The sequence below is a fragment of the Cyprinodon tularosa genome, unplaced genomic scaffold, assembly GCF_016077235.1.
Source record: "Cyprinodon tularosa strain WSP-4 unplaced genomic scaffold, ASM1607723v1 ctg199, whole genome shotgun sequence".
Taxonomy (NCBI): Eukaryota; Metazoa; Chordata; class Actinopteri; order Cyprinodontiformes; family Cyprinodontidae; genus Cyprinodon; species Cyprinodon tularosa.
In genome coordinates, this window is record NW_024038729.1 from 2166426 (window position 1) to 2194049 (window position 27624).

At 40.0% G+C, this 27624-nt stretch overlaps 1 protein-coding gene across 1 annotated transcript; it reads left to right on the forward strand.

The window, feature by feature from the left end:
* march5 (membrane-associated ring finger (C3HC4) 5) lies at nt 1-27584 on the forward strand. Its single transcript, XM_038284153.1, has 6 exons — nt 1-385; nt 15899-16101; nt 25781-25911; nt 26063-26246; nt 26346-26512; nt 27173-27584. The coding sequence occupies exons 1-6, from the start codon at nt 342-344 to the stop codon at nt 27287-27289; spliced, it is 846 nt and encodes a 281-aa protein (XP_038140081.1). The 5' UTR covers nt 1-341; the 3' UTR covers nt 27290-27584.
* Nucleotides 27585-27624: the final 40 nt, after the last annotated feature.

Sequence of the window (27624 nt, forward strand, 5' to 3'; positions counted from 1 at the left end):
GTTTTGATGACGTAGTCACGGCCAGTCAATGGAGTCAAGCGGTCAGGGTGAACGAGGCCATAACATATTTAAACTGTATTTTTTCTTAAAATAACAACCGCGAGGAGATAAAGGCTATTTTGAAAAGAATGGTTGTCAGAGAGTAGTTACACCCCAAATAGGTGGCACTTCCGCCGACGACAGGCTGTGACAACATAACGGCCTATATGTGGGCTAATTAGCTAACCTGTTAGCTAGCATTTTTTTTTTTTATCGTTCACAAAATCAGCAGTGCGGCTTTTTATTTCGTTTTCGTTATCTCATCTGATCCACTTCTGTTAAGAAGACATTTCCTCTCAACAATGGCGGAACAGGGTCCAGTTGTCGCACAGCAAAATTTGGACAGGTGAGTGAAGCCTTACCAAACAAGCTAGCTATAGTTACGTAGTTTTCTGAGATTTAACAATTATGACCAATAGTAAAGAGATATTCATAAAATACTCGAGGAATTATAGGTATTAGTCAGAAATGTGGAGTTTACCTTTCACAATACCATGGTTTGTAGAGTTTTTAAGGGTCGTCCTTGGCTATCTGATGCTGACAGTGGTTTGACTTGTGACCCTTTAACTCCTTCCATGACACACAGGCTTCATGAATGAAGGACTTCAGTCGGAAGCTCGATAATTCAACGTTTTACGTTTATATATGCGTTTAAACTGGGTCATTCTAGTTAAAAATGTACGTTACAAAATAACCAAATCCCTTTACATAACATTAGCCAACAGCTAAGACACGAGGTGTCAGACATCCCAAGTTCCAAAAACTAATTGCAGGGAGATGCTTATAATGAAGCTTATTTTTCTTTCACAACAAATTGAAAAAGAATCCTCTAATTTAAAAAAAAATGAATTTAACAGTTTTTCTTGAATTCTAATCTAAATGTTATAGAAAAAGGTTGCTTTGGCTTAAATTAAGTCAAAAATATGTAAAATTCCTAAATTATAAATGTATATTTACCTCAAGAAATAGAATTTCTATTGAACCTGATTGAAAAGAAATTTCCCTTCATGCAGCTCTCAATATATTTGAATCCCTTGCCCTGTTTTTTATTTCATGCTTTTCTGTGCCCCCATGAAAACACGCTGGCCCCCTCCTGGCCCGCTGGTACATTTGGTCTAGATCCGCCACTGTTCCTCACCTTCACTAGACGTGGATATACTTTAATATAGTCTGCTGTAAAATTAGTCCTATATTTTTGTTTTTTACTCGAGGATTCAACCTCTGCCGTTTCACAGGATGCACAGCTTTGAGTGGTAACTAGGTGACTGCAGAGAGTAACGCGAAACTTATCGGACTGATCCAATTAGCCCTCTGACAACCAGTCGCCTGAAACGCTCATTGAACAGAGCATTGCTTTGGACAGATATGCTGCACAGGTTACACCAGCAACCTCCTCCTCACACCCCGCCCTCTCTCTTGTTGTTCCTGCGCAATCGCAGTAGTTCTAATCCTCACATGATGCACAAATTATTGTATTGCCTGCTCGCTCTCACTCGCAGTAAAAAAAAAAACACCACCTTGCAGAGTGTAAAATCCGGGATAATTTATCCGACTAGCGGGCATCAATGAACAACTATATCAGGGAGGCTCCCGGAACTTCTGGGAGACTTGGGATGTCTGAGGTGTGTAGGAAAATATTTTGTTTTGTATTGTAATGTTTTACATAAATGGAGAAATCATTAAAATGACTCAAAAAATGTATCTTAATGTAAGAAAGGAAGGGGGAAAAAATGCCTGAATTAGATGCTGGCATTCTTAGATAATTTATAATAGCGTTGCACCCTGATACCCGATACCTGGCTGTGCAGTATCTTCTGATACAATACCATACCGATACGATCTGTTTGAAATTGATGTAGGGTTGTTGCGATACTAAACTTTTCAACTCGATACCGATACTAAGTAAAATATTCGATACTCGATACCCTTTTCGATACCACAAGAATAAAAAAAAAGACTCTAAAATTCAACAGAAATATTTTCATTACTAAAAAAATACAATAAATAAATAAAAAACAATAAGAATAATATTTTGAGGTTGCATGCTGTGCACAATATTAAGCAAGCTTGATAAAAAACTAAAATTAAGTGTTCCTTCCTTGGCTATGTTTTGCAGACATAACAATGACACTGGCCAAACCAGTTAAACAAAAATAATTCTCAGCAGCTGCAACGGTTACAAAAAAAGTCTGAAACTGAAAAATGCGCAGAATTATTCAATCACACAGTGTTCAGAACATGCATTTTCCACTATTCTGCACTTTAGATGGCTATATCGATACTTTTGAAAATGAGTATTGTATCCGGATACAACGTTACGGTATCGATACTTTTTTGAGTATCGATACTTTTGACAGCCCTAAATTGATGTGTGTGTGTGTGTATAAATGAAGAACTGGATGTAAAATAATTGCCATCATGGCTTTGTCAAGCTGCTGCCTTTTTTTGTGAAGCAGGAAAAAAGACTGTTATCGCTGCCCTATTTGTTTGTACTGGCAGATAACCATTTTAGTAGCCTAATAAATTAGCCCCCCCCACCAGCGGCCTAAATCACTTTTGCCTGCGAGTGGTCTAGCCTTGATCAATGCCCCAGGTCCCAGAACTGGCGGGCCAATCACAACACAGAGATGTGTTTTCAATTTCTGGATGCAAAGCGGGCGGGGTTTTGAAGGTGTGACGACAAAAATGCGCGATGCTGGAAGAAGCCCAACAAGGAAGACGTCAACAACTATTGAACAGTTCTCGTTTGACTCAGCTTTGGGATCACTTTTGGAAGGATTAGACTTGGGGTTTTCGTTGAAACGTGAGCAGGAAGAGGCTCTATGCTCGTTCATTTTTAAGAAGGACGTATTTCTTACTCCTTGAACCCCAGTCGGCCTCAGCAGATGGCCGCTCACACTGAGCCTGGTTCTGCTGGAGGTTTCTTCCTGTTAAAAGGGAGTTTTTCCTCTCCACTGTCGCTACAAGCATGCTTAGTGTGTGGGATTGCATTCAAGTCAATAAGTTGATGTAAAGTGCCTTGAGATGACATGTGTTGTGAATTGGCGCTATAGAAATAAACTGAATTGAATTGAATTAAAATTGAATTCACAGTTTTACCAACAGGCTGTTTGGGAATGTTAGAAAACAACTTGTATTGAATGTTCTGCCTTTCAACTATAAGATTAGATGCCAGCAAACTCCCCACTTATAAGTTCTTTAAACAGTCATTAGAATAGATAGAAAATCCCTTCATTGGCCCACAAGGGGGGAATTCTGGTGTTTACAGCAGCAAAAAGATTATAGAAAAAATGGTCACACAAATGTGGACCTTAGAATAACATAATAGCGAAGAGTTAAAAAATAAAGAATAAAATACTTTACTGTGAAGTGTTTTAACAATATAAATAAAACTGCACCTGGAGGATAAATAACCAATATCCAGCTATGGACATTTTTACAGTAATGGATATTTGAAAATGGCAGCAACATGTGTGCAAAAATGACAGCAGCATGTTATTTAGCTGACTAAGGTGGAAACTGCAAAATCAGCCTGATTAAATCATGAAATCAAAGTTTAGTTTGAGCTATTGAAAAGTGTTTATTTACCATATTTTTTTTATTTCTATTTTTTTTTTAATACACGTGTCCTTGACATCCTGTTTGCCCTATTTATTCAAGTACTATCATGTTCAGGTAAATCCAACATAGTTGTGTTGGTCCAATATTTCAGCAAGAAGCCCAGGCTTTGCTGCTAAAAAGAACATTTTCAACATTTCTCAAATCTGTAACCAAAGCTAGCTAATAACAAACAGATATCTAGGGGATTTCAGATCAGATGGTGTTATCATCAGTCGAGCCCCACATTTATTGATAGAATTATAGCTACTCATGCCATCATAGCATTAGGATTTAATATTGCAGAAATTGTGTAATCAAACAAGACATTTAGTTTAACTTAAGGCCTCAAGTTCTTTGGAAATTTTCAAATCTTTTTCTTTTAAATAAAAAGTGAAACTGACGGTATATTAAGGACTTTCTGCCTTAGAACATGGCCAACAGATTTGATTTAAGAGCAGATGAGAAACTGCACATTAAGAAACAAAACTGTCCTTCGTAAACCCAGATTTAATTTATTTAGTACATTTAACAGGAAGTATTAGTATTAATAATTGAATACAGTCAACGGAAAATTTGTTCCTGTATACTTTCCATGGGGGGGTGTTACTGTGTCCCACCTAAACGCATTACCTTTCCAGTTTTGTTTATATGTTAAGGAATGTAAGCACATTTCAAGAACAAATATGCTTTTAAAAAATTTGTTTTCAATTTTAAATCATTCAACATAAAGTGGAACAGCTGAGCTTTGGTTTGAATTTTTGGTTAGGGCAGCTCTTTGTTCATTTTAGTAGGTTCTAACATTCCTGCATTTATTATGAATATAAGTTTTATAATCTATCCTTTTTGGTTTTTACACTTTAACAAGGAGCTTTATTTTTTAATACCGCACTGAAACAAATTTCTTGCCCTTGACTACAATGAGGTGTTAGACTGTCCAAGGAAAATGTAGCACAATTATTGGGTATTCCTGAGAGACTTTGTTTCTCTTTGAGTTGTTCACTGTGCCCCAATTTCAATCAACTATACATGGGAGTAGTGATGTTTTACCTTTGCTGAAAAATGAAATTCTTTTACTGTCATCGAGTTAATGGATTTCGTCGTGTGAAGCTGATACCAAATGGGATGAATAAAGTTAGCCAAAAGGACATAACTTTGGCACATCTAGATTAAAGTGGTTTTCATTCACTCATTAAGTTGGTAGGAATTAAGGTTGGTTTGTGTTAAAACACGATGCCAAAGGAAGAAATGGTGGAAAAATAAAGGCCATATTATACTTCTGCAACCGCACACATCAAATGTCGCTTGCGTTTGGTCGCGAACCAGGTTTGTTGGTATGCTTCTGCAACGTCTGTCTGGAATTTCTAGGGATGTACAGCAGTTTCCCGCCAAAGCGCAAGGTGGAGCCTATTCGAGAACTCGCGAGAACTTCGGCGGATGGTCACAAGAACTTCAGTGCCAGCGGGAGTATTTTTCTTTCAAAACAACAATGGTGTGCCTGTAAGATATCATGGTTACGGAGATGGATCTAGAGTTGCTAGACATCGAAGAGGAACAGGTTCTGTTAATGGAGTTGGCAAAAAGACCGATTAACCTTTCGTCGTAGTTGTCCATTGTAGTTGTTCCTCAGTTTTTGAAAATGACGCTCCCCAGCACCGAATCGAGAAGGACGACCACAAAGACAGCTGGAAAGGCATACCAAGGACCAATCACAGCTTTTTTTTTTTCTGCACACTTCCCCTTGAGGTCTGCGCGGGTTTGCGACTGTCCGACAATAGTCAGGATTTTTTGAGGTGCGCAGTGTCGGTTGCAGAACCTCTGCGCGGTGGGGCATGGTCGCGCACAGAGACAGATTTGACGGTTGCAGAGGCTATGTGTCAGAAGCATAAATTGGCCTTTATGAGACGCTTGAGCACCTTAGCATAACACCAGTACATCAAAGACTGGGTATCGGAGAGGTTTAATCATCTTGGTCGTCTTTTACTTATAATACTGTCTTCACACTTGATGAGGTAATTTTGGGATTGTATTTGGCAAAACTGCAATGGAACCCCCCTTTTTTTTTTGCATCACGAGTCACATGATGTGCAGCTAGACCTTACAGCCTGTAAAAAAGACGAATAAGAAGACCAGAAGTAGTTAAAGGATGATGATGCCCACTAGAGTGGTGGCTGAAATATGGATGTATCTCATGTTTTTACATCTGCAACTGCCATGTTGTGTTATTATAACCTGAACAAACGTATTTACCTGCAATTATGATTGCATTTGGTATTTAATAGAAATACTGTAATTGTGGTACTTTGCTTTTCCGAATTTGAAAGAATATTGCCATAGTTTTTGTGCAGAATTGTAATGGAAGCACAGCTAATGAGCAAGATGATGGGTCATTTCTTCAACACTTTCAAATGCTGCTCAAATCGAACTTGTACTACTATTGAATTCTTGTTTGTTGGTATTCTCTTTTGGGATTTTGGAGATTTTTTCAACAAGCAGCCTTCCTGAAGCAACAAAGAAACAATTAAACAGTCTGAAAAAAAAAAAAAAAAGCTTTATCCTCATAAAGTTTTTAGCCTCATAATCATAAATTTTACTCTAAAGAAATATGGGTTTTTCAAATAGGCTGCTTCACTGCAACTCAAAACTAACCTGTTTTATACTTTAATAGACCCATCATTATGAATCTGGGGTTAAGCTTTTGGATTAAATTTCGATTAAAATAAAAAAGTGATGCATGTAAACCTAGTTCAGTGACATAAAACCTATTGTACAGCCAAAAAGGTTAATGTTTCATGTATTTCCTATTGCTGCTTTCCAAGTATCATTTTATTTCATGTGTTCCTTCAGTTTATGTTGAGGTGAGGATGTAATGCAATATTGAACAGTTTTCCTCCTAAACAAAAACCAACAGCTGATACCATCTGCTGTGTGTGGGTGTGTTCTACAAAGCATTTGACACTGCACTTTCTGTCAATATTGATCTTTGATCTTTGAAATCATTTCCCAAACCCATGCAGCATGAAGAAAGGAAGGGCATGCAAGGTTTTGTGAAATGTGCCTTAGCTACGTGCTGCAGGTGTGTGGCAGACGCAGTTACCCTGACAGTGTTTGTGAAGCAGATAGCTGTGAGATGTGTGCCAGATCCTGTTGCTGTTGGGCCGTTGTGTACCTAGCTTCTATCGCCGACAAACACAGGGCCCCAAAGGTTCTTATCTGAGCCAGCCACAGGCAGCCGGCTGCCTTCGCAGTGCAGCGTTTAATGAATAGGTGCGACTGAAATGTGTTAATCCAGAATTTATTCTTTTTATTGGATTTAATCCAGACTGACATGGTTTTGTTTTTTTCTCTCTGATGTAGATTTTTTTTTTAATCTAAAACACTACTGTTTGTTTTTTGTAAAATATATTCATGCTTGTTTTTAGAGCTTTCATTGGAGTCTTGTAGTTTAATAACTCAACTAACAGGTCAATAATGAAAAATATTATGCAAGTATCACTATATATGTACATGCATTGTTTTGCTCTTACTTTGACTTAAACCAGAAAACTGAGAACTTTCTAGAAAGTTTTAAATGAACGCCGGAGCAAATGGCTTTTAAAACAAACAATGCAGTCAGTGAAGGTGTGATCACAGTTGTAGCGGTTATGCATGGCTTAAAACTCAAGTTTTTTTAAAAGACACACTGAACTGACATTGGAGCTCCAAAACTATGCAAATTAAATCTAAAAAAGTTGTAGCAGAAACCTGCATTACTAAAAATAAATCCTCTAAAGCAGCGCTGATCCACTATAGTTCACCATAGATACTTGGGACATATTGTGATTAAGAAGTGGTTGTCATACGTTGAAAACCCTTTCAAAGTTTTTCCCCTCCTTGCACATCTTAGTGGCCAAGGATCGGCTGCTCATGTGCCCAGCTTGTGCTGTGGACCCCCAAGTTATCCACCATCACATGACTGGGGAATAAAGGGAACCTTTGTTGGGTTGCTTGCACGCATCTTAATGAACAGCAGCCTGGCTTGTGGGTGTAGCTGTGTTGTTACTTATGTGTTTACACAAAGTGTCCACACCTTGGGGTTTTATATTAGTCTCAACTCCACCGATGGACGTCTTGTTCCCAAAAATTCATCCAAAGTGCACCTATTCGCGCTCTAATTTGGAGGATCATAGGGGTTTTCAAAATGACTAGTAGAGTAGAAGCAAAAAAGATGCTATGGTTTTTATTGAATTAGAGCATGGTCATTAAAACTGCAAGCATAAAAAATAAAAAAATTGGTACTTTGATTAATGTGATTGAACCATACTCATAGTACATGTCTGGACATTTTTCTCTCTGTTTTAAAACTGTTTGGTCACTTTTTAGGTTTAAATGGCACCATAACCAACATGTTTTAACCCTATAATGCCAAATGTATCGTATTTGATACATACGGTTTCTGAAATGTTTTGCGTCTGACACATTTTGCATAATTTAATTGTAAATACTTTGCTCAAAATCCCATTGTACACAATCAGATATACCTGATAACAGCCAGTAGAAGACTACACAAAAAATAATCTTGACTTATCGCATAGTAACCCCTAGAACCCTACGGACCCACCGGCGGGTCCAGCTGCTACGTGACCTCGTAATTTTAACAAACCCCCAGTATTGATGTAAAAACACATTTGGCACAGTTTGGTGACATTTTTGTATAAATGTACCAAAATGGCCTCTCCGCCTAAGAAATTTCTCACTAATACCATTCTAAAATAAATATGATTCATCTGATTGAGTCCAAATTTGGTATATTTTTACACAACATTTAGATTTAAAAGTCTGTAGTACTTTTTTGTGCTATAAATAATATTTTGGTAGTGTTTTGCAATGTTTATTTCAAAGAAAATTTTGGCGAGGTTCAAAAAATGCAAAATATTTTGTATTTTGTCCCTAATATATCAGGCAGGGTCAAAGCTACAATGGTGCTGACACCAGAAAACCATTCTATGACATCTTACCTTTACAGACGTACCAAAAGTTTCTTCTTAAATCTAATAGCTGTGAGGCTATAAGTGATTTACTTTTGTGTGTTTTTGTCAGGCAGAAATTTATTTATACCCCCTGAGGGTGTAAGAGGTTAATAAATTATTAATATCAAAAATGTATTTCTGTTTTTTCTTTTTACATATTTTGTTAAAAGGGCAAATAAGGAATTCAAAACCAAAAAAAAGTAATTTTCTGTTTTGTTTTATTCTTGGATCGGGCTTTAAAAGGTTAATTGCCTTCCACTTTCTGCAAAGGTGCGTTTAAATAAACTTGTATTTACAGAATTAATGAAATGAATGATTTTGGTTAAAAAACTAATGTCTGTGTTTTAAGACTCATTTTTTTCCACCTATGATCTGTTAAATAGTTGGTTTATCTTGTAAGGACATAAGTCTTAAACCTGCTGTCTAATCCATCATTAGTATTTAAGCCATGGACACATTCAAGAACAACCAATTTCACTGCACATGGACAAAAGTAAAACAAACGGTTGATTTTCCTTGAAAGTGTTTGAGAAACTGTTATATTACCAACTTAATCTGTTATTTGAACTGCATGTATTCAGAAGGATTAAATCACTTTTCCCTAGATGTGAGGCATTTGTCCTCCAAAGTGCCTGGAGACTAGATTTTATATGTTGGTCTGATGAATACGTTACCTAAAAAGTTTCAAAAATATCTGAAAATTAAATAGGAGAATCAGACATGCCGCTTTGGCCTATTTCTATCTTAGTTGCAGCTCATAACAGACGGCATGTTGAGGCAGCCTGCGCTCTTTCTTTCTCTTTACATTCAAACATGGATCATCAATAAAGTAGAGTTCAGACATACCAAAAGGTTTGATCAGATATCTGGTCTGGCCATTAATTGTTGGTGTCAAATCAAACGGACAGCAATGCATGAATTAAAGGCCGTCTTTCATCTTTTCTGTCTATCTGGGTCAGATTACATCAGCGTTATGTGGTCTGTTTGTATTTGTTCATTTATGATACTGTATGTTCTGCAGAGTTCATATAAATGTTTGCTTAAGTACTGATATCAGGCTCACTAAGGTAATTTAATTTTCAGTTCAATTTAGTTTATTTATATATTGCCATTTCACAACACGTCATCTCAAGGCACTTTACAGTTCGACCAGATCATCCAGTCAAATTAATTCAAAGTTTTCTATCTAAGGAAAACCAGTTGATTGCATCGACTCTTCGACTTGTAGGCAATCCCTCACACTAAGCATGCTTGTTGCGACAGTGGAGAGGAAAAACTCCCTTTTAACAGGAAAAAAACCTCCAGCAATTTACAAATTGGGATTATTTAATGAGGATTAATACATTCTGCCAAAAAAAGTTAACTGTTTCTTAGATATCAATATAGAGGCTACAACATACATAAAAATGTATGGTTACCCTTGTTATGTATTTAAGGGTTTGTAATGTAATCAAATCTTGTTTAATTTCATTTAGCTCAAGAATAATTAATGTATCCCAAAAGGACATTAAATAGTTTTTGTTGTTTTTAATTTCTCTTGGTGTTTGCTCTAAGGCTTGAAAAACTTTTTATGACAACTCTTAAGTTTCAGGCCCAGCATTGACTCTTCTACTGTCTCCTGCAGGTTTTCTTCCAGCATTGCATCATATTTTTCTCCATGCATGTTCCCATTTGCATAGGAAATGCTGCCACTACCATGTTTCATCATATGTTCAGAGTGAAGTTTATGTTTTGCATGATTGCAGGTTGTGACTTCAGTGTCAAATATATTCCTTTCTGGAACTATATAGGCCTGTATTTCTTTTAAAGGAAAAGTCTGATCAGCAAGGAATAATCAATGGCTCAATATTTATACCTAGAACTAATACGTTTACGGTGATTTAAGGAATTTAGCGTTGAGTAAAAAAATAAAAATAATAAATTTCGTTGCGATGACTGAGTTTGGGAGCAGCCATTTTTGGCCAAATATAGTAACACCTCACTCCTGACATCTTCCGGCAGTGACGTTACGGTGCCGTAAGCCTAGCACCATTCTCCCCGCTTTACAAGCAAAATCAACGGGAACTACTAATCGCATCTGCAATCAACAATTTTTTTTTTTCCAGAGGACTTCACCGTTGAAATTTGCAGGAGCTATAGTTAAACCTACAATACCCACGTGCATGGCAGTTGAATGTTGTAATATATCGGGTAAAACTGAAAAAAATTGTAGTTATTTCACCTTTCCAATTCCTGATCCTCCACGGACGGGTTGGTCATTGGATCGCCAACTTGAAGAGGGAGGATTTGCCATCGAACTTCTGGCCAGAGAAAAAACACGTAATATGTAGCCAACATTTGGAAGAAGAATGTTTTCAAGATGACTTGGATAATAGCGCGTTGTGACAAACACCAGATACAGCACTGGGACTTGATCAACAGTCGATACCGCATCGTGACATCACAAACCAGTAGGTGGCAGTAGTGTTCTTTGACAAACATGGATGCCTCCGGTAATTAAAAACGCATCATTTATTGAACAGTATGTATTCATTTCATATTTGAAGTACTTTCAGAAGTTTGGATTCTGAATATGACCGGACTTAAATATGGTAGTAGACACTAGCTATGTTTACATGTGCAAAATGTCATTAAAGGAGAATTCCGGTTTTTAACACTTTTAGCCCATTTTCTGTAGTGTCCAGGATGAAATCGAATGATCGACACCAAAATTTTGACAATTGGTCCTGTCTCTGCTATTTGGCTCATTTAGAATCCACCCCTGGCTGCTTCAGAATGGCTTCCATAGTGCATGTCCGATAATGTCCTTAAAACAACCTTAAACGTTTTTTTTTTTAAATATGCTACTCACCGGGTCGTCAGCGCTGTTCAATGACGTTCCAAAAAAAGTTTCGTAAAGAAAAAACGTTCCTGTAGTGTTTTATTTAGCATTTTGTAAATCCCATTGAGTTCTGTTGGAATAGTCAATATTCCCCTGCCACCGGAAACGGAAATGGGGCCTGTTTACACAGTTGTAGTCTTTTCGCTTCACTCTGTGTACTCCGACGTCGAGAATCAAGAATCCACCTTTCGTATTCCATTTTCAGAGTTTTTTAAAGTGTTTAACAGAGACGTTAGCACCTCGACGTCGGATAATGTTTTAAGGACATTATCGGACATGCACTATGGAAGCCATTCTGAAGCAGCCAGGGGTGGATTCTAAATGAGCCAAAAAGCAGAGACAGGACCAATTGTCAAAATTTTGGTGTCGATCATTCGATTTCATCCTGGACACTACAGAAAATGGGCTAAAAGTGTTAAAAAACGGAATTCTCCTTTAATCAGATTAAAATGTGTTCAGATAAAAAAAAAAATGCATATATTAAATGAACTGTTTACAAGGACAATCCGAATAAATGGCCAGTCAGAACTTTTTAATGGGATCTAACAATTCGGTCACATTGATAATGGATACACAGGTGAGCTGGTCTCATTCAGAATAACTTTTTAATAACATTTACATACACGTGGAATCGGATTGTTAATCGGCATAAACCCGCCCTCTTAATCAGAATACAATTTCATTCCAAGCTCCTGAATTCGATCAGAATATTTTGACATATTTTACATCCAATTGGCTGTTTATTCCGACTCCTAATGTGCAGGTAAACACAGCTACTGAGTTACCAGTCAGGAGCAACAAGGAGGCGGATTTTCAATTTCAGTTCAGTAACGTCTGTGGACAAAGTGTGAATAAGGTGTTGATGAGATGGTGGGCTATGATTGTCCGGCCGGCTCTCTGTCTGTGCTGTTATCTGAGCTTCAACCCTCCTCTCCTGCATAGTCATGTTTTATTCAACACCCTGCTTGTATTGGAAAATCATCCATTACATTCAGCCAGCAACCCAAGCAAATAATTCAAGATTGCTCCCGTGTCTTTCCGACTCTGATGTAACACTAGTACCCGAGCACAAGTCGCTTTGAACTATGATGACAGAAAGCCACAGATTTGCTGTCAATTATTCAGCTGCGGGGGCAGCAGGGCTGAAGTTCCAACGGTGTTATGAAGAAAGATGCAGAGTCATTCAATGTACCGGTAGCTGAACGTCCTAGTAAACTTATAGATGCCACTATTAGTTTGTAAAAAAATGTTTTTCTTTAATCAGCTTCAAATGCACGCTTTATGCGCTTCTTATTAAACCATTCCCCTTTAAATCTGTTATAATATATTGATACCTTATATCTGATGTAGCTTAGGTAGGAATATCCCGATTTCTATTCTTTTAGATAGACTATCTTTGGCCTAAAAATGAAAAATATTTATGTTTTGAAAAAACCTGTTATTTAGATTTTGAAACAATAGTTTGCTTTTTTTTTCTAAGGTCAAAACTGATTAATTTTGTCGTCAGTCTAACCAGTATCTCCAAGATCTGCTGCTGATTATTTTTGCAAGGCTGATTTTTTAAATGAATATTGTCTTTTTCTATTTACATGATTGAACATGACACAACAATAACACTGTCTTAATTTACTACAAAAAAGGGAATAAAGTTGTAACATCACGAGAATAGAGCCGTAACGTTACGAGAATAGAGCCGTAACGTTACGAGAATAGAGCCGTAACGTTACGAGAATAGAGCCGTAACGTTACGAGAATAGAGCCGTAACGTTACGAGAATAGAGCCGTAACGTTACGAGAATAGAGCCGTAACGTTACGAGAATAGAGCCGTAACGTTACGACAGAATAGAGCCGTAACGTTACGACAGAATAGAGCCGTAACGTTACGACAGAATAGAGCCGTAACGTTACGACAGAATAGAGCCGTAACGTTACGACAGAATAGAGCCGTAACGTTACGACAGAATAGAGCCGTAACGTTACGACAGAATAGAGCCGTAACGTTACGACAGAATAGAGCCGTAACGTTACGACAGAATAGAGCCGTAACGTTACGACAGAATAGAGCCGTAACGTTACGACAGAATAGAGCCGTAACGTTACGACAGAATAGAGCCGTAACGTTACGACAGAATAGAGCGTAACGTTACGACTTAATAGAGCCGTAACGTTACGACTTAATAGAGCCGTAACGTTACGACTTAATAGAGCCGTAACGTTACGACTTAATAGAGCCGTAACGTTACGACTTAATAGAGCCGTAACGTTACGACTTAATAGAGCCGTAACGTTACGACTTAATAGAGCCGTAACGTTACGACTTAATAGAGCCGTAACGTTACGACTTAATAGAGCCGTAACGTTACGACTTAATAAAGCCGTAACGTTACGACTTAATAAAGCCGTAACGTTACGACTTAAAGCCGTAACGTTACGACTTTATTCTTGTGATGTTACGGCTTTATTCTCATGATTTTACGACTTTATTCTCTTTTTTTGTTGTAAATTAAGACGGTGTTATTGTTGTGTCATGTTCAATCATGTAAATAGAAAAAGGCATCCCCTGAAGAGGACTTAATAAAGTCGTAACATTACGACTTTATTAATTTGTAACATTACGACTTAATAAAGTCGTAACATTGGGAGAATAAAGCCGAAACATTAGGAAAATAAAGTCGGAACATTACGACAATAAAGTGAAAATTTTAAAGATTAATAGTTGTTTCAGATTTTATATAAGAAGTCAAACAATAGCGTAGAATTAAAAACATTTAGACATTTAGTTTTTCCTATCACACTGACTCCACTGCTAACCTGTGCTGGTTGTGGTTTAGCACTACTCAGACTCTAGCTGAACCACATCTCAGTGCACGCATCTTCATTTTCTTGTCTTGACTCAGCCAGAGGACTGAACTACACTCACCGGCCACTTTATTAGGTACACCTGTCCAACTGCTCGTTAACACTTAATTTCTAAGCAGCCAATCATATGGCGGCAACTCGGTGCATTTAGGCATGTAGACATGGTCAAGACAATCTCCTGCAGTTCAAACCGAGCATCAGTATGGGGAAGAAAGGTGATCTGAGTGACTTTGAACGTGGCATGATTGTTGGTGCCAGAAGGGCTGGTCTGAGTATTTCAGAAACTGCTGATCTACTGAGATTTTAACGCACAACCATCTCTAGGGTTTACAGAGAATGGTGCGAAAAAGAAAAAACATCCAGTGAGCAGCAGTTATGTGGGCGGAAATGCCTTGTTGATGCCAGAGGTCAGAGGAGAATGGCCAGACTGGTTCGAGCTGATAGAAGGGCAACAGTGACTCAAATAACCACCCGTTACAACCAAGGTGGGCAGAAGAGCATCTCTGAACGCACAGTACGTCGAACTCTGAGGCAGATGGGCTACAGCAGCAGAAGACCACACCGGGTGCCACTCCTTTCAGCTAAGACCAGGAAACTGAGGCTACAATTTGCACAAGCTCATCGAAATTGGACAATAGAAGATTGGAAAAACGTTGCCTGGTCTGATGAGTCTCGATTTCTGCTGCGACATTCGGATGGTAGGGTCAGAATTTGGCGTCTACAACATGAAAGCATGGATCCATCCTGCCTTGTATCAACGGTTCAGGCTGGTGGTGGTGGTGGTGTCATGGTGTGGGGAATATTTTCTTGGCACTCTTTGGGCCCCTTGGTACCAATTGAGCATCGTTGCAACGCCACAGCCTACCTGAGTATTGTTGCTGACCATGTCCATCCCTTTATGACCACAATGTACCCAACTTCTGATAGCTACTTTCAGCAGGATAATGCGCCATGTCATAAAGCTGGAATCATCTCAGACTGGTTTCTTGAACATGACAATGAGTTCACTGTACTCAAATGGCCTCCACAGTCACCAGATCTCAATCCAATAGAGCATCTTTGGGATGTGGTGGAACGGGAGATTCGCATCATGGATGTGCAGCCGACAAATCTGCGGCAACTGTGTGATGCCATCATGTCAATATGGACCAAACTCCCTGAGGAATGCTTCCAGCACCTTGTTGAATCTATGCCACGAAGAATTGAGGCAGTTCTGAAGGTAAAAGGGGGTCCAGCCCGCTACTAGCATGGGGTACCTAATAAAGTGGCCGGTGAGTGTATTTTAGAAACTGGAGGCAGTTGCATGGATACAAATGACTAATTAGAATGATCTGAAGGCGATGCCTTAAAATCCTGAGCAAATCCTTATTTAGCCCGTTTTGAAATCAGCCAAATCAACACTGGGCTTTATATTGGGATGTCAGAACAATAATTCCTTATTGCGCTTTGACGAAGTTTCTCTGGTTAATTTTTTACTTGACGTCTGACATGTGGACCTGTGTGTTGTCTCAGGAGCTGCTGGGTGTGCTTCGCCACAGATGAGGATGACCGCACAGCAGAGTGGGTTCGACCGTGTCGATGCCGTGGCTCGACGAAGTGGGTTCACCAGTCCTGCCTGCAGCGCTGGGTGGATGAAAAACAGAGAGGCAACAGCACGGCGAGGGTTGCTTGTCCACAGTGCAATGCTGAATATCTCATCGTCTTTCCAAAACTAGGTGAGCTTTTTTTTTTTTTTTCTAAACTGCAAAATTAGACCCGAGCAGATAAGTAGAAGACTTGGAGTAATTAAAATGACATGTAAATCACAGGTGTCCAGCCTCAGCCCTCCAGGGCTGCTGTCCTGCTTGTTTTAGTCGGTCACCCGAATCGAAGGAATGATTCATCAGCAGGCCTCTGGAGAACTTGCCATGTTGATGACGTAATCCAGCCATTTGAGACGGGTGTGTTTGAGCAGGGGTGCGTCTAAATACTGCTGCCCTCAGACTCCTGTAAACAGGGGATGGAAACACCTGATTTAATGCTTTGGCTGCTCGATTGGGCTGGTATGTTAAGGCGGAATAATTCAAATGAGATGTTTTGAAAAAGAGCTTGACTTTTCTGCTTCCTAAGCTTAAAAATGGGAAAGTAAGTAATGATAAATATTTCCAACTGTAAAAAAACAGTTGCAGTGTTGATGTTACTGAGGGTACTGGCAGCCAACGCTTTTAAAACAAAGAACAAAATCTTTGTTCGTGCATAAAATCGTTGTATTTCCTCTCAAAGTTCTCCTTGATTTTTGGTCTGCTTTGAATGTAAGGCACAACTATTATTATCAAAATACCAAAAAGCAAGAAGATAATATGAGGAGCTCATACTGTTTCATAGCGGCTACATTCTCCCTTTTACAAATTTACCTGGGTTTGTTTTTGGATTCGGCTAAAGAATTTGAGCTGCGATAGCACCGCTTTTTAAGGTGCTGACCCTGAGCCTTAAGAACCAGTTCCAACTGGTTTAGGTTTGACACTGCCTATGAAGCAGCCTTGGTTAGAAAACCTCCATAGTGACAGAGGCTGCAATCCGAGACTGAAGCTGGACGTAAGACAATGTTCAGCTGGGAGTGCTGGGCCCAGCTGGTAAACGGGTTCACCCATATTTATAGCAGCCAGGGTTATGCTGTCACTCAATGGAGAGCCATTAGATGGAAGTTTCAGTCCAAGCTTTTAACATGGTTCCTGAATATTTAGGTTATATCTGTACTTTTCTCCTACAAGTTGGTTCATATTATCACATTATCTCCTTTTCCAAGGGTTCAGTTAATTAAGAAGCATTGCTCATCCAAACAGCTGATCATTGATGTCACAGCTGCACACCTACTCATTGCTAAATATGGTGACATATTTATTACTGATTTGGAGCCAAGGCAAGCTGAGTCGCCTGGTTGGAAAACCGTATTAAAAGGCACAGCCTAAATCAGGGCTGTTTGTAGTTTATTGAAACATCTAATAATCTGAAACTCTGTATATTAGGCTGTCACGGAAAAAAGACTGTAGGAAAAATCACGGAGGAACCTTTAGTCATTGCTCGCACTGTGAGACTGCTTCTAGGACCGCCTTTGTGGCCATTTTGCTAACAAACATTACCTGAGATAAACCTCTAACTCTGAAATCCACATCATCCGGTTCCTCCGTTAATGTTCGCAAGACGGAGCAACTGTGTAGTTGTATTAATCAATGAGAACAGTTCTCCTTGACTCCTCCAAATCTCACCGTCCGCAGACGTGCTGTCCAACCTTCGCCTGAACAAGTTCAGTTCTCTGCTCCGTTCCGACTTATCAGACTCTTGCCAGGTCAAGATTCACAATTGCAATCGCATCAAACAGGAAAAAGAAGGCTAACAATGTCCGGTTTGTCAAAGTAAGATACGGTAATAATGACAGATCAGTAACTATATTAAAACTTCTTTTTTAAATACTCCGAATAAAGATGACAGTTTTATTTAAATATTGGACACAAATAACTAGTTTCTAAACAAACAAACAAACAATTCAGCAGATTTGTTATTTTGTTCAAGGCTTAAAATTTCGGCAAATCCTTTTACAACAACTTCCTAGAGTGAACCTCACAACTTGCTGAGCAACTTTTGAATCACAAATATGGATGAAGAGGTGCTAATTTTGGAAGAACAAATACAATTTCTGCTGATCCAAAATAATTTTTTTTTTTTTTCAGGTTCCTTTATATCTTCGTAACTGGTACTTCTCACATGCTTTCCTCGAGCTCCAAGGAACTTAGTCTGTAGCAAGACAGCGTAACCTCGGAAGCAATATGCGGGACTTTCCACAGACTCAGGCGGTCTGGAATGATGCGGAGCCGTACAGGAACGGAGGATGTGCAATTTGGGTTTAAGAGTGTCGGATATTTAGAAACGTTGATCTCGCATTAAAAGCCATGCTATGACCTACATCTACTGATTAGGGGTGTGGGAAATAATCGTTTTGGCGATTTATCGTGATATTCGGCTGCCCAATATAATATCGATCTTTCTCTTCTTAGTATCGATTTTCAAAAAAAACATGCTTACATAAAACATTGATGGGAAAATGGGCTACCTCTGCACCACCACTCCGGCAGAAAGTGCTGTGGAGCCCTTTAACTGTGCGTGCAGCACCAAATCTGTATTTGAGGCAGTCACAGTGGAAGAAAACCCCAAACAACATGGATAATACCTAATCAATATTTTCTGATGAAAATATACAGCACTTGCTGTTTTATCTCATCATTTGATTTTGATAGCTGGGGAAAATATGGCAATATATAGTGATACTGCAATATCGTGATAATATCGTATCGTGACCCAAGTATCGCGACATGTATCGAATTGCAACACTCATGCCAATATTCACCTCTACTACTGATCAGCTAATAGAAATGCCGATGCTGCTTACGATGTGCCAAATAAAGATCCAATAGAGAGGATGAATGAAAGGTGATCCGTTTGCAGGATTTTGTATGACAGCAGAGAAGATAATCTATCAACTGAGAATCAAAGCAGTAAAGTTATGGACTTGAACGGCTAACAGAAAAGTGATCAGTCTAAGCCTACGTTCACACTGCAGGCCTTGATGCTCTATTCCGATTTTTTTTTGTAAAATCTGATTTTTTTGGTGATGCCGTTTACATTTCCAAATATATGCGACTTGTATGTGATCTCCTGTGTGAACTGTAGTCATACAACGCAAGTGTCCCGCGTGCGCAGTAGAGGACGCAATGATGTCACAAGCAAACATGCTCTGTGTTTACGGAAGAAAGCATGGATGGTATTGCCGGAGCGCATCTAGCGATCTTTCCCAACCATAAAAACACAATCTTTTCAAGATGGTTAAACATAAATACTGCTCTCTGCATCATCTTCCGCCATGGTTGTAGTTTTTCTTCCTGCTTCTTCATAGCAAGACCCAAAATAGAACCTTTGTTGAGTAATAGCGTTAAGGTCGGATGAATGCGACATGGCCGTTCAAACACAGGTCACATTTGAAAAGATCAGATACGTATCGGATTCAGGACCACATAGCCAAGAGGCCTGGGTCGCATTGGAAAAAAATCGAATCTGTGTTGTTAAGACAGCCATAAAAAGATCAGATCTAGGTCGCATATGGGCCAAAAAATCGGATTGGGGTAACTTCAGGCTGCAGTGTAAACGTAGCCTAATAGTGCCACATATGGTCAAATGTTTATAAACATGCGTGTTAATATTGTTTGGTGTAAACATAAGGAGATCTTTAAAATGAACAATTTAATCCACCATGAGATTTATCTAGAACACAGAACCACAAGAACTGGTATGTTTTGCAAGAGGTTTTAACAGGTTTTGAATGTTGCTGCCCCACAAATACAGAATAATGGAATAGGTTTTAGATTGCCTAAAAAAGATTCATGCCAGGGAAAGCCTGTTCTGTCAGACAAATTCATCTGATCACAACTATGGTGGATCAGAGGGACTGGTGGCGTACGGGAGCCTCGCTTCTGTCAGTGAGCCCCAGTGCAGCTGTGGCTACAAGGTAGCTAGCCATCATCAGTGTGTGCATGACTCGAAAAAGCGCTATATAAGTACAGGCTATTTGGCATAACTACCAAACAGCTGGATCTACATAATCTGTGTGCATGTCGGATTGAACACGAGTTCCAACTCATGAGGTTTTATCACCGTTTCCTTTACCTCAATGATCATTTGAGCCCTGACATGTTTTTTTTTATATCTCTCCATTGGATTATTTCTTTGTCCTCCTTCTTTGGATGTGGTCAACTAAGGACGTTTTCCAAGACTTTCTTGTGTCGATGAAAAATCTGATGTTCGAACACATTCCTCCAAAAATAATTCTTAATTTTTTTTTTTAAGGATTTCCAATTAAAGAGTAGATTATGCCGCTAAACATCAGATTTTTAGTTGTTTATAATTAATCCAGCAGGCTTACAGACTTGTGATATTTCCCATAAGAGTGAGAAACATACCACTCGGCTACAACAGCGTCCATGTTTTCCTCCTCTTCCTTCTGATATATTTCAATGTTATTGCCAAATCTTGTTGCCTATCTAATGCTAAATGATGCGTATACAATGTAAATACACAAAGTTTGACGTCGTACCAAATTTTGTCAGGTCCAAGTGTCACACATGGTGTAGGATATCCTTAGGTATTGAACCTCCACCTTTAAATGTGGTACATTACATTACTTTTAGTGTCAATATCACAAAGACAAGTTCTCTCATCATACCACCAAGTAGCCTATCTGGGTCAAAAAGAGAAGTTATTGATTAAACACAAAGTGCTGGATGAGTTCACCCCTGATTCTGCTTCACCGCTGGGAAATGTGTGTTTTTCCTAATCGCATTAGTGAGTGTGAAAAGGAGGCGGTGAGGGAGGCGAGCGGAGATGTCGGATCTGTCTGGAGAATAGAGTCTGAGTCAAAGTGGGTCAGAAGGAACCCTCTGAACAGCTCATCAAAAGCTGACAGGGGCTGACGAAATGAGTGGATTGATGCTGCCGCTGCTCTAATGAGTTCGTGAAATCACGGCTGTCCTTCAGGGTTTTCCACTGACTCAAACATGACAGTCTGTGATTGAGACCTATTTAGCCGTTAGAAGAACAAGATGTACATCAGAAAAAAATAGTTCATCTGATGAAGCTATTTTGAAAACCTATATAATTTATACTTATCCTTGGAGCTCCTTTCCAAGGTATTTTGATAGTTTCTGGATGTTTTTCTTCTGGTCTTTTAAGCTGTTTTGTTGTCAGATTTTTTCTTTTAGAATAGAAACACTGAAAATCTTTAGGTTAGTTTGGAAATTGGTGTTTAGTTTAGATGATGTTAACTAGTTTCTTTTGTGTGTATTTTGTTGATTCATTTATTGTCTGAAATAAATTCCTATTCATTCATTCATTCATTCATTCATTCATTCATTCATAAGGTAGAGATTTTGTTAATCTAATAGATCACCTTGGACAAGCAGAGCGATTCTTCATGATCTGCAAGAGCAAGTTGTTCATCTGGAATTGTTTAGTTGAGCCATCAGGAAGCTAGGATAGAAAATATATGATCCTTTTTAAATTTTCATCAGAACTCTGGCTGCAGCATATTGGATCAGCTGAAGGCTTTTAACTACAGTTTGTGGATTTCCAAATAGCAAAGAGTTACAATAGTCCAATTTTAAATGGACTAGCAATAGAATGCACGCTTTTTGTATCTCTGCATCTGTCTCCTTGAACCCCAGTTGGCCTCAGCAGATGGCCGCTCACACTGAGCCTGGTTCTGCTGGAGCTTCTTCCTGTTAAAAGATCATTTTCCTCTCCACTGTCGCTACAAGCATAAGTGTGAGGGATTGCCTTGGAGTCAATGAGTCAATGCAATCAACTGGTTTTCCTTAGATAGAAAACTTTGAATAAATCTGACTGGATGATCTGGTTGAACTGTAAAGTGCCTTGAGAGGACAAGTGTTGTGAATTAAATTGAACTAGTTTCTCAGCTTCACCCCTGGATACGATATTTCTAATTTCTGTAACATTATGGTGATGAAAGAATGAAATTATAGAAAAGTCTTTGATATGGGATTTAAATGAAAGGACCTGATCAAAAATATTATTTGCTTTATAATCCAATATTAATTTAATCCCATCCAGATTAAGTGACTGGCTAATCATGCCTGTAGTCTAAGTTACAGGTTAGATTCATCTGGATTTATAGACAGATATAGCTGAGTATCATCAGCATAACAGTAGGAATTTAGTCCTAGCACTGGAGCTTGAAGAAGATTCATTATGAATGTGAACAAAATAAAATCTGTCAGATAAGATTTAAACCATCCCAGTTCTGCGCCATTAATTCCTAGAGAATGTTCGAGCTTTTCTAAAAGAAGATTATGATCGACTGTAGATCTTGTCCTGCGTTGCTGGAGATGTTTGCCCAACAGGCTACAAAGGCTGTTTTCTTAATCCTGGTTCTGTTCACTTTCTCCAACAGGAGAGATGAAGCTGATTAACATGGCGATGGCTGTCCAACAAGAGAGCACTCATCTACTGTTGGGTCTCTCCTCCCACCAGCACCTGCTGCAGAGCCACTGCCAGCCGATCCTACTAATGGGGCTGGCAGTATAGCTCTGAGGACAGAGTGTCCTTACTGTTGTGTCTTCACACAAACTCCGAGGGAGTAAACAACCTGGTGGGAAGAGTGTGCCAACGTTTGGTCCACCTCTAAACTGTAGTTGCACTTCTCTCCTTTTTGTCTCCCTCCCTCCTGCTTAATCATCTTAATTATGGAATCTGCTGCCAGCGGCTAAAATGAATCGCTCCTTTCTCCACCCTGTCAGCGGCCATTGACCATGACCCAGTTCCCTCCGGCCATAATGGCGCAACGCTTTGCTGGAAAAAATTGAAAAGAGATTCCAGTCGTCTCATCCAAGTACTCCATACTGATGCACTTGGGTTCTGGTAGGTCAGTCTGCATCAGCAAACACAGGTGCAGTCAGAGGAGTTCTGCAGGGCATCAGATGCCTGGCAAGAGTCCAGGCAGCAGCTGCATCAATAACTGCAAAAATGTAGAGTATTAAGAAACATCCAAGTGATAAAACTTCAGATTCACGCTTCAGGTTTGAACATTTAACAGTGAAATCAGACCAATCGCCCAATCAGTCCTTCCAGAAAGCACACTGACGGTCAAAAAGATTTATTCTGACATAATAAAGTTAACTTAAATCCACACAAGTGAATCTTCTAATAAACTCGGCGTCTAAAATCATCTATAAAGGGGGGCTGTGTTACGCACGAGGAGAGCAGTGATCTGTGACTCAGCGCTGTGGCAATATGAAGAGTTAATTTCCTAACTAGGCAGAATATGATTAGAAATGTCACCACATTCAGAGAAACGATGAAATGAACTGTAATGGGAATCTGGGTAATTCGGAGTTTGACACCTTTGAAACAAAAGCTAATATGATTTATTGTTGTATTGTGTGATAAAAGCGTACTTTGTTGGGATCTGGAAGGTTTGTCTCCTCAGTATTGGCTTCTATACTAAACCATGAAACGGCACAAAAATAGACGAAGTGGGATTATGCTAATGAAAGAGTGCGAGCTAATCAGAGCTCTGGGGAGAGAAAGCCTTAAGGAAGGATTCAAATCCTCTAAACTTTGCTGCTTTTAATGTTGGCATAAATGTTGTTTCAAACACACGCAGATCCCTGCATAAATATTTATATCCGCTTTTCAAGGAGGTGATCTAGGGTAGGTAGATTCTTGGACCTTCACGCTGCCTCCCTCAGATGCTTTCCTCTGCAGCCTCTTGTCCCTCTGGCAGCCTCCCCTCCCACTGACTCCTGGTTATTAATAGCATGTTGATGAGTCTGTCTGAGTGAGGAAATCAGGTTGCTGTCCTGTAAATATTGCATGATTTCCCTCGAGTCGGCTTGAAATGCCAGATGGGAGGAGGATGCAGCAGTAGGAAACGTTCACGCTTAATTGTCCTCCTGATTCTGCCTCTTTGGACTTCAGGCTGATCTTTGCTATTGTCCCAAAAGGAGGACAATTTCTATTTAAAAAAATCGTTTTTAGCTTGTACATTTAAATTCAGCCAATCGTATATCAACTGTCATCAATCAAATATTTTCAGTCATAGCACCTTGATTCATATGTCGCAGCTAATATAGGCAACGGTTGAAATAAGAAATCAGAATCCTTTCCCATTGAGGTGCGTCCCAGTGTTGTTTTTTTTAAATCTTTTTTATTAGAAAAATTAAATTTAAAGGAATAGGTGCAACTATATACAGTGAGCAAAAAGGATAATCAAACATTGTCATTCGTTTACAGAAAAAACAAAGGAAAACCACAAAGAGCCTTACAATCCCATTTCAACAAAAATACTTTCCCTCTTAATTATTTACAGTGAAAAAAAAAAAAAAATGTTTATGCACTCAGATTCATCAAATTATCCAGTCTTGAAAATATTTGCATTTACTGAGCAGTTCGAAAAAGTCCTGTGAAAGTTGATTGTCGATGCTTTTGAGTGTTTTACTGTGGTTCACGGGGATGGACGTCTGTGTCTTCGGCAGGCGTAGAGCTAACACAACTGGCAGCGTTGCGATAACCTGACTCCGCCAGATGGATTTGCTCCGCATATCCATCTGGAAACCTTCCGTTGAAGTAATTTTGGGAAGGGGCGAAAATACTGGTTAGCTGATTGGCCTATGTTGGTGATCAGATCAACGAAGCATATGACGTACTAACAGACCGACGACGAAAACACAACCACAAGCCAGGCTACTCTTGCCGAAACCAGTCGGGAGAAGAGCAAAAACATCTTTTCCTCTGAGAAAAGCCTCCAGAGCAGTGTTTTTGCTCTTCTTTCAGTGAAGAAATACTCTGTAATTCCGATAAAACTTGCTCGATAGCCACGCTAACGCTAGTTTCATCGGCTGAAGCCGCCATGTTTTTTAGACTGAATTGTTGCGCTTCTCGTTGTGTCACACCTCAACCCGCCTCAAAGCCAACGCTAATTGGACGTTCGTTTGGTGAACGGCTCCAAATTTTCTTTAACGGAGAGCCTCCAGACTGATTAGCGAGTGAAATCTTGAAAGCTCGCGAGATCAGGATGGTCTCACGAGGCTAGCGTTGCGAGGCAAGAGCTCAAACATGTACGGCTGGAAGCCTTCTACACCAAACCAAGCTTCTGCCGCCCTGGCGTCCTCTTCCACAACATCTTCGTCCCAACTTTCCTCCTCTAAATAAAAAATGGATGACCGAGGAGACTCATCCACGACCTCCGACACTAAACTCTCCTCCTCTTGCATGTTTCCGCTGTCCATAGCGTTCCTTGACAGCGTCGTTTCTCAGTCACCAATTTTAATGCTACTTGGTCCCAATGGGATTTCCCATTGGGAACCTATTAGCACTAAGTTGCTAACTGGTTAGCAAGATGCTTCCGACAAACCGGCCACAACCAAACTTGCTGGAGAACCTTCCACCACAACAAACTTTATAAACGACCAATCACCTTCACTGTATTCACTCGTGTAAAGTTGTGCAACACTCGGGAGAATTCGGAAATGCAACGGTTGGAATGGCCGTTTCCCTACAACTTTAAGGTGTTCACTGTTCCTACCTGCTCTTTAAAACCACACTGGAGGCTTTCTAATAATTGTTTATTCTGCAGAATCCGCATGGTGTTGTTTCAACTCTATTAATTTCATTTCTTATCAAAGAGGAACCTAAATCGGAGATCCGGTTCATTTTCACTGCATAACAGATGATTATTAGAGAAGAACGATTCTGATGTTTTAGACTCAAAGAAGATCTAAGGTAGATTCTCCTGCTGTTTCTGATTTAACAGATTTTTACTCAAATTGAAGTTTTGCTGTCTGTTTCCTGCAGGTCCTGTGGTTTATGTGCTGGATCTGGCCGACAGGCTCATTTCCAAAGCCGGGCCTTTCGCTGCAGCAGGCATCATGGTGGGCTCCATCTACTGGACCGCCGTCACCTACGGAGCCGTCACTGTCATGCAGGTAGGACTCTGTGTTTTAGTCAGCAATTTAAAAGGACTTTATCTCCTGATATATTAAGATGGAAGAGATAAACAGCCAGGAGATGATAATCAGCCGGTCAGTGATTCGCTAATTTCTTCGTACATCCTGAGTTTTTGAATCTGGTGTCCAGGTGGTGGGCCATAAGGAGGGCCTGGACGTCATGGAGCGGGCGGACCCACTCTTCCTGCTCATTGGCCTGCCCACCATCCCCGTCATGCTGATCTTGGGGAAGATGATTCGCTGGGAGGACTACGTCCTTCGTCTGTGGAGGAAATACTCAAACAAACTGCAGATCTTTGACAAAATCTTCCCAGGTTGGTGCTAATTTCTAGCTTAGCATCATCAGTCTGAGGACCAGGCAGGTTGGACTGAGTCTGAGTGGTTTGCTGATGAAGTCACTCTTTGGACCGCAGGTATCGGCTGCCCGGTGCCCCGTATCCCCGCCGAGGCCAGCCCGCTGGCCGACCACGTGTCCGCCACACGGATCCTGTGCGGCGCCCTGGTCTTCCCCACCATCGCCACCATCGTCGGGAAGCTCATGTTCAGCAGCGTCAACTCCAATCTCCAGCGGACCATTCTGGTGGGTGCAGATCAGGAAGGGAGACGATGTACGGGTCGTTCTCCTCCGCTGCTTCCTGCTCTGTCTGGAAATGTCTTCATTTCCTTAAACTTTCTACCTTCTTTTTGTCCTTTATTCACCTGCTTCCTCATACCCTTCATTCCTCTCTTACATCTTTTTCTTCCCTGATTCTCCTTCCTTCAGACCAGATTTTAGTTTTTTTTTTCATGAAATATTGAGCAATTTTACAAATAAAGTCTTGAGAAAAACATAAATTTACCTGAAAATGATGCACTCATCGTTTGGATCCGTGTCTCCTGAGTTCATCCCCCTTGTGGTCAGAGAGGTCACAACAGTAGGATTTGACTTTGAAATGTTTTTTTTTAAGCAGAATAAATAGCAAGTACTAATAATTGAAGTCACCCCACAGTTATTCCTGCTTTCTGTCATTTATTCCGATCTTCATGCCTGATTTTTGTTTGGACGTTTAGGGAAGCAGCTGCTCACTGATTACAAACCAGATTTCTCCCAGCACATCAGAGAACGGTGGTTTTCTAACGCCGCTCTTCCTGAGCAGGAAACAACAGGAACCCACTGCTGTTTACGAGCTTTTAGATTTGCCGAGCTGAATCTGTATTTAGAGCATCTTTCATGATGGTTTGCTTTGTTTCCCCCCCCCAGGGAGGCATCGCCTTTGTGGCCATCAAAGGGGCGTTTAAGGTCTACTTCAAACAGCAGCAGTACCTGAGGCAAGCCCACCGTAAGATCCTCAACTTCCCCGAACAGGAAGAGGCATGAGGCGATGAACTGAGCGCCGTCATCCCCGCCGCATCGCCCATTCCACTCAAAACTGCCCACTCAGCTGTTCCTACAGCTGACATCCACGCAGGGATCCAACCGACACCGCCGTCGCTGCTTTCTGTGTGGGGACGTTGGATAACAGACAATCTGGAGCATGCTTGCAGTCGGTGTGCAGCTTCCACCACACGGCTAATACCTACTGCTAACTTACTGTGTTTTAAATGAATACAGAGCATGTAATCAGGACATTTAAGTATATTAATAAACAATTGTTTTATGTTTGATTTGCAAACCTCCCCAGTGCCCATGTTAATGAGATGAGTGTGCAGCAG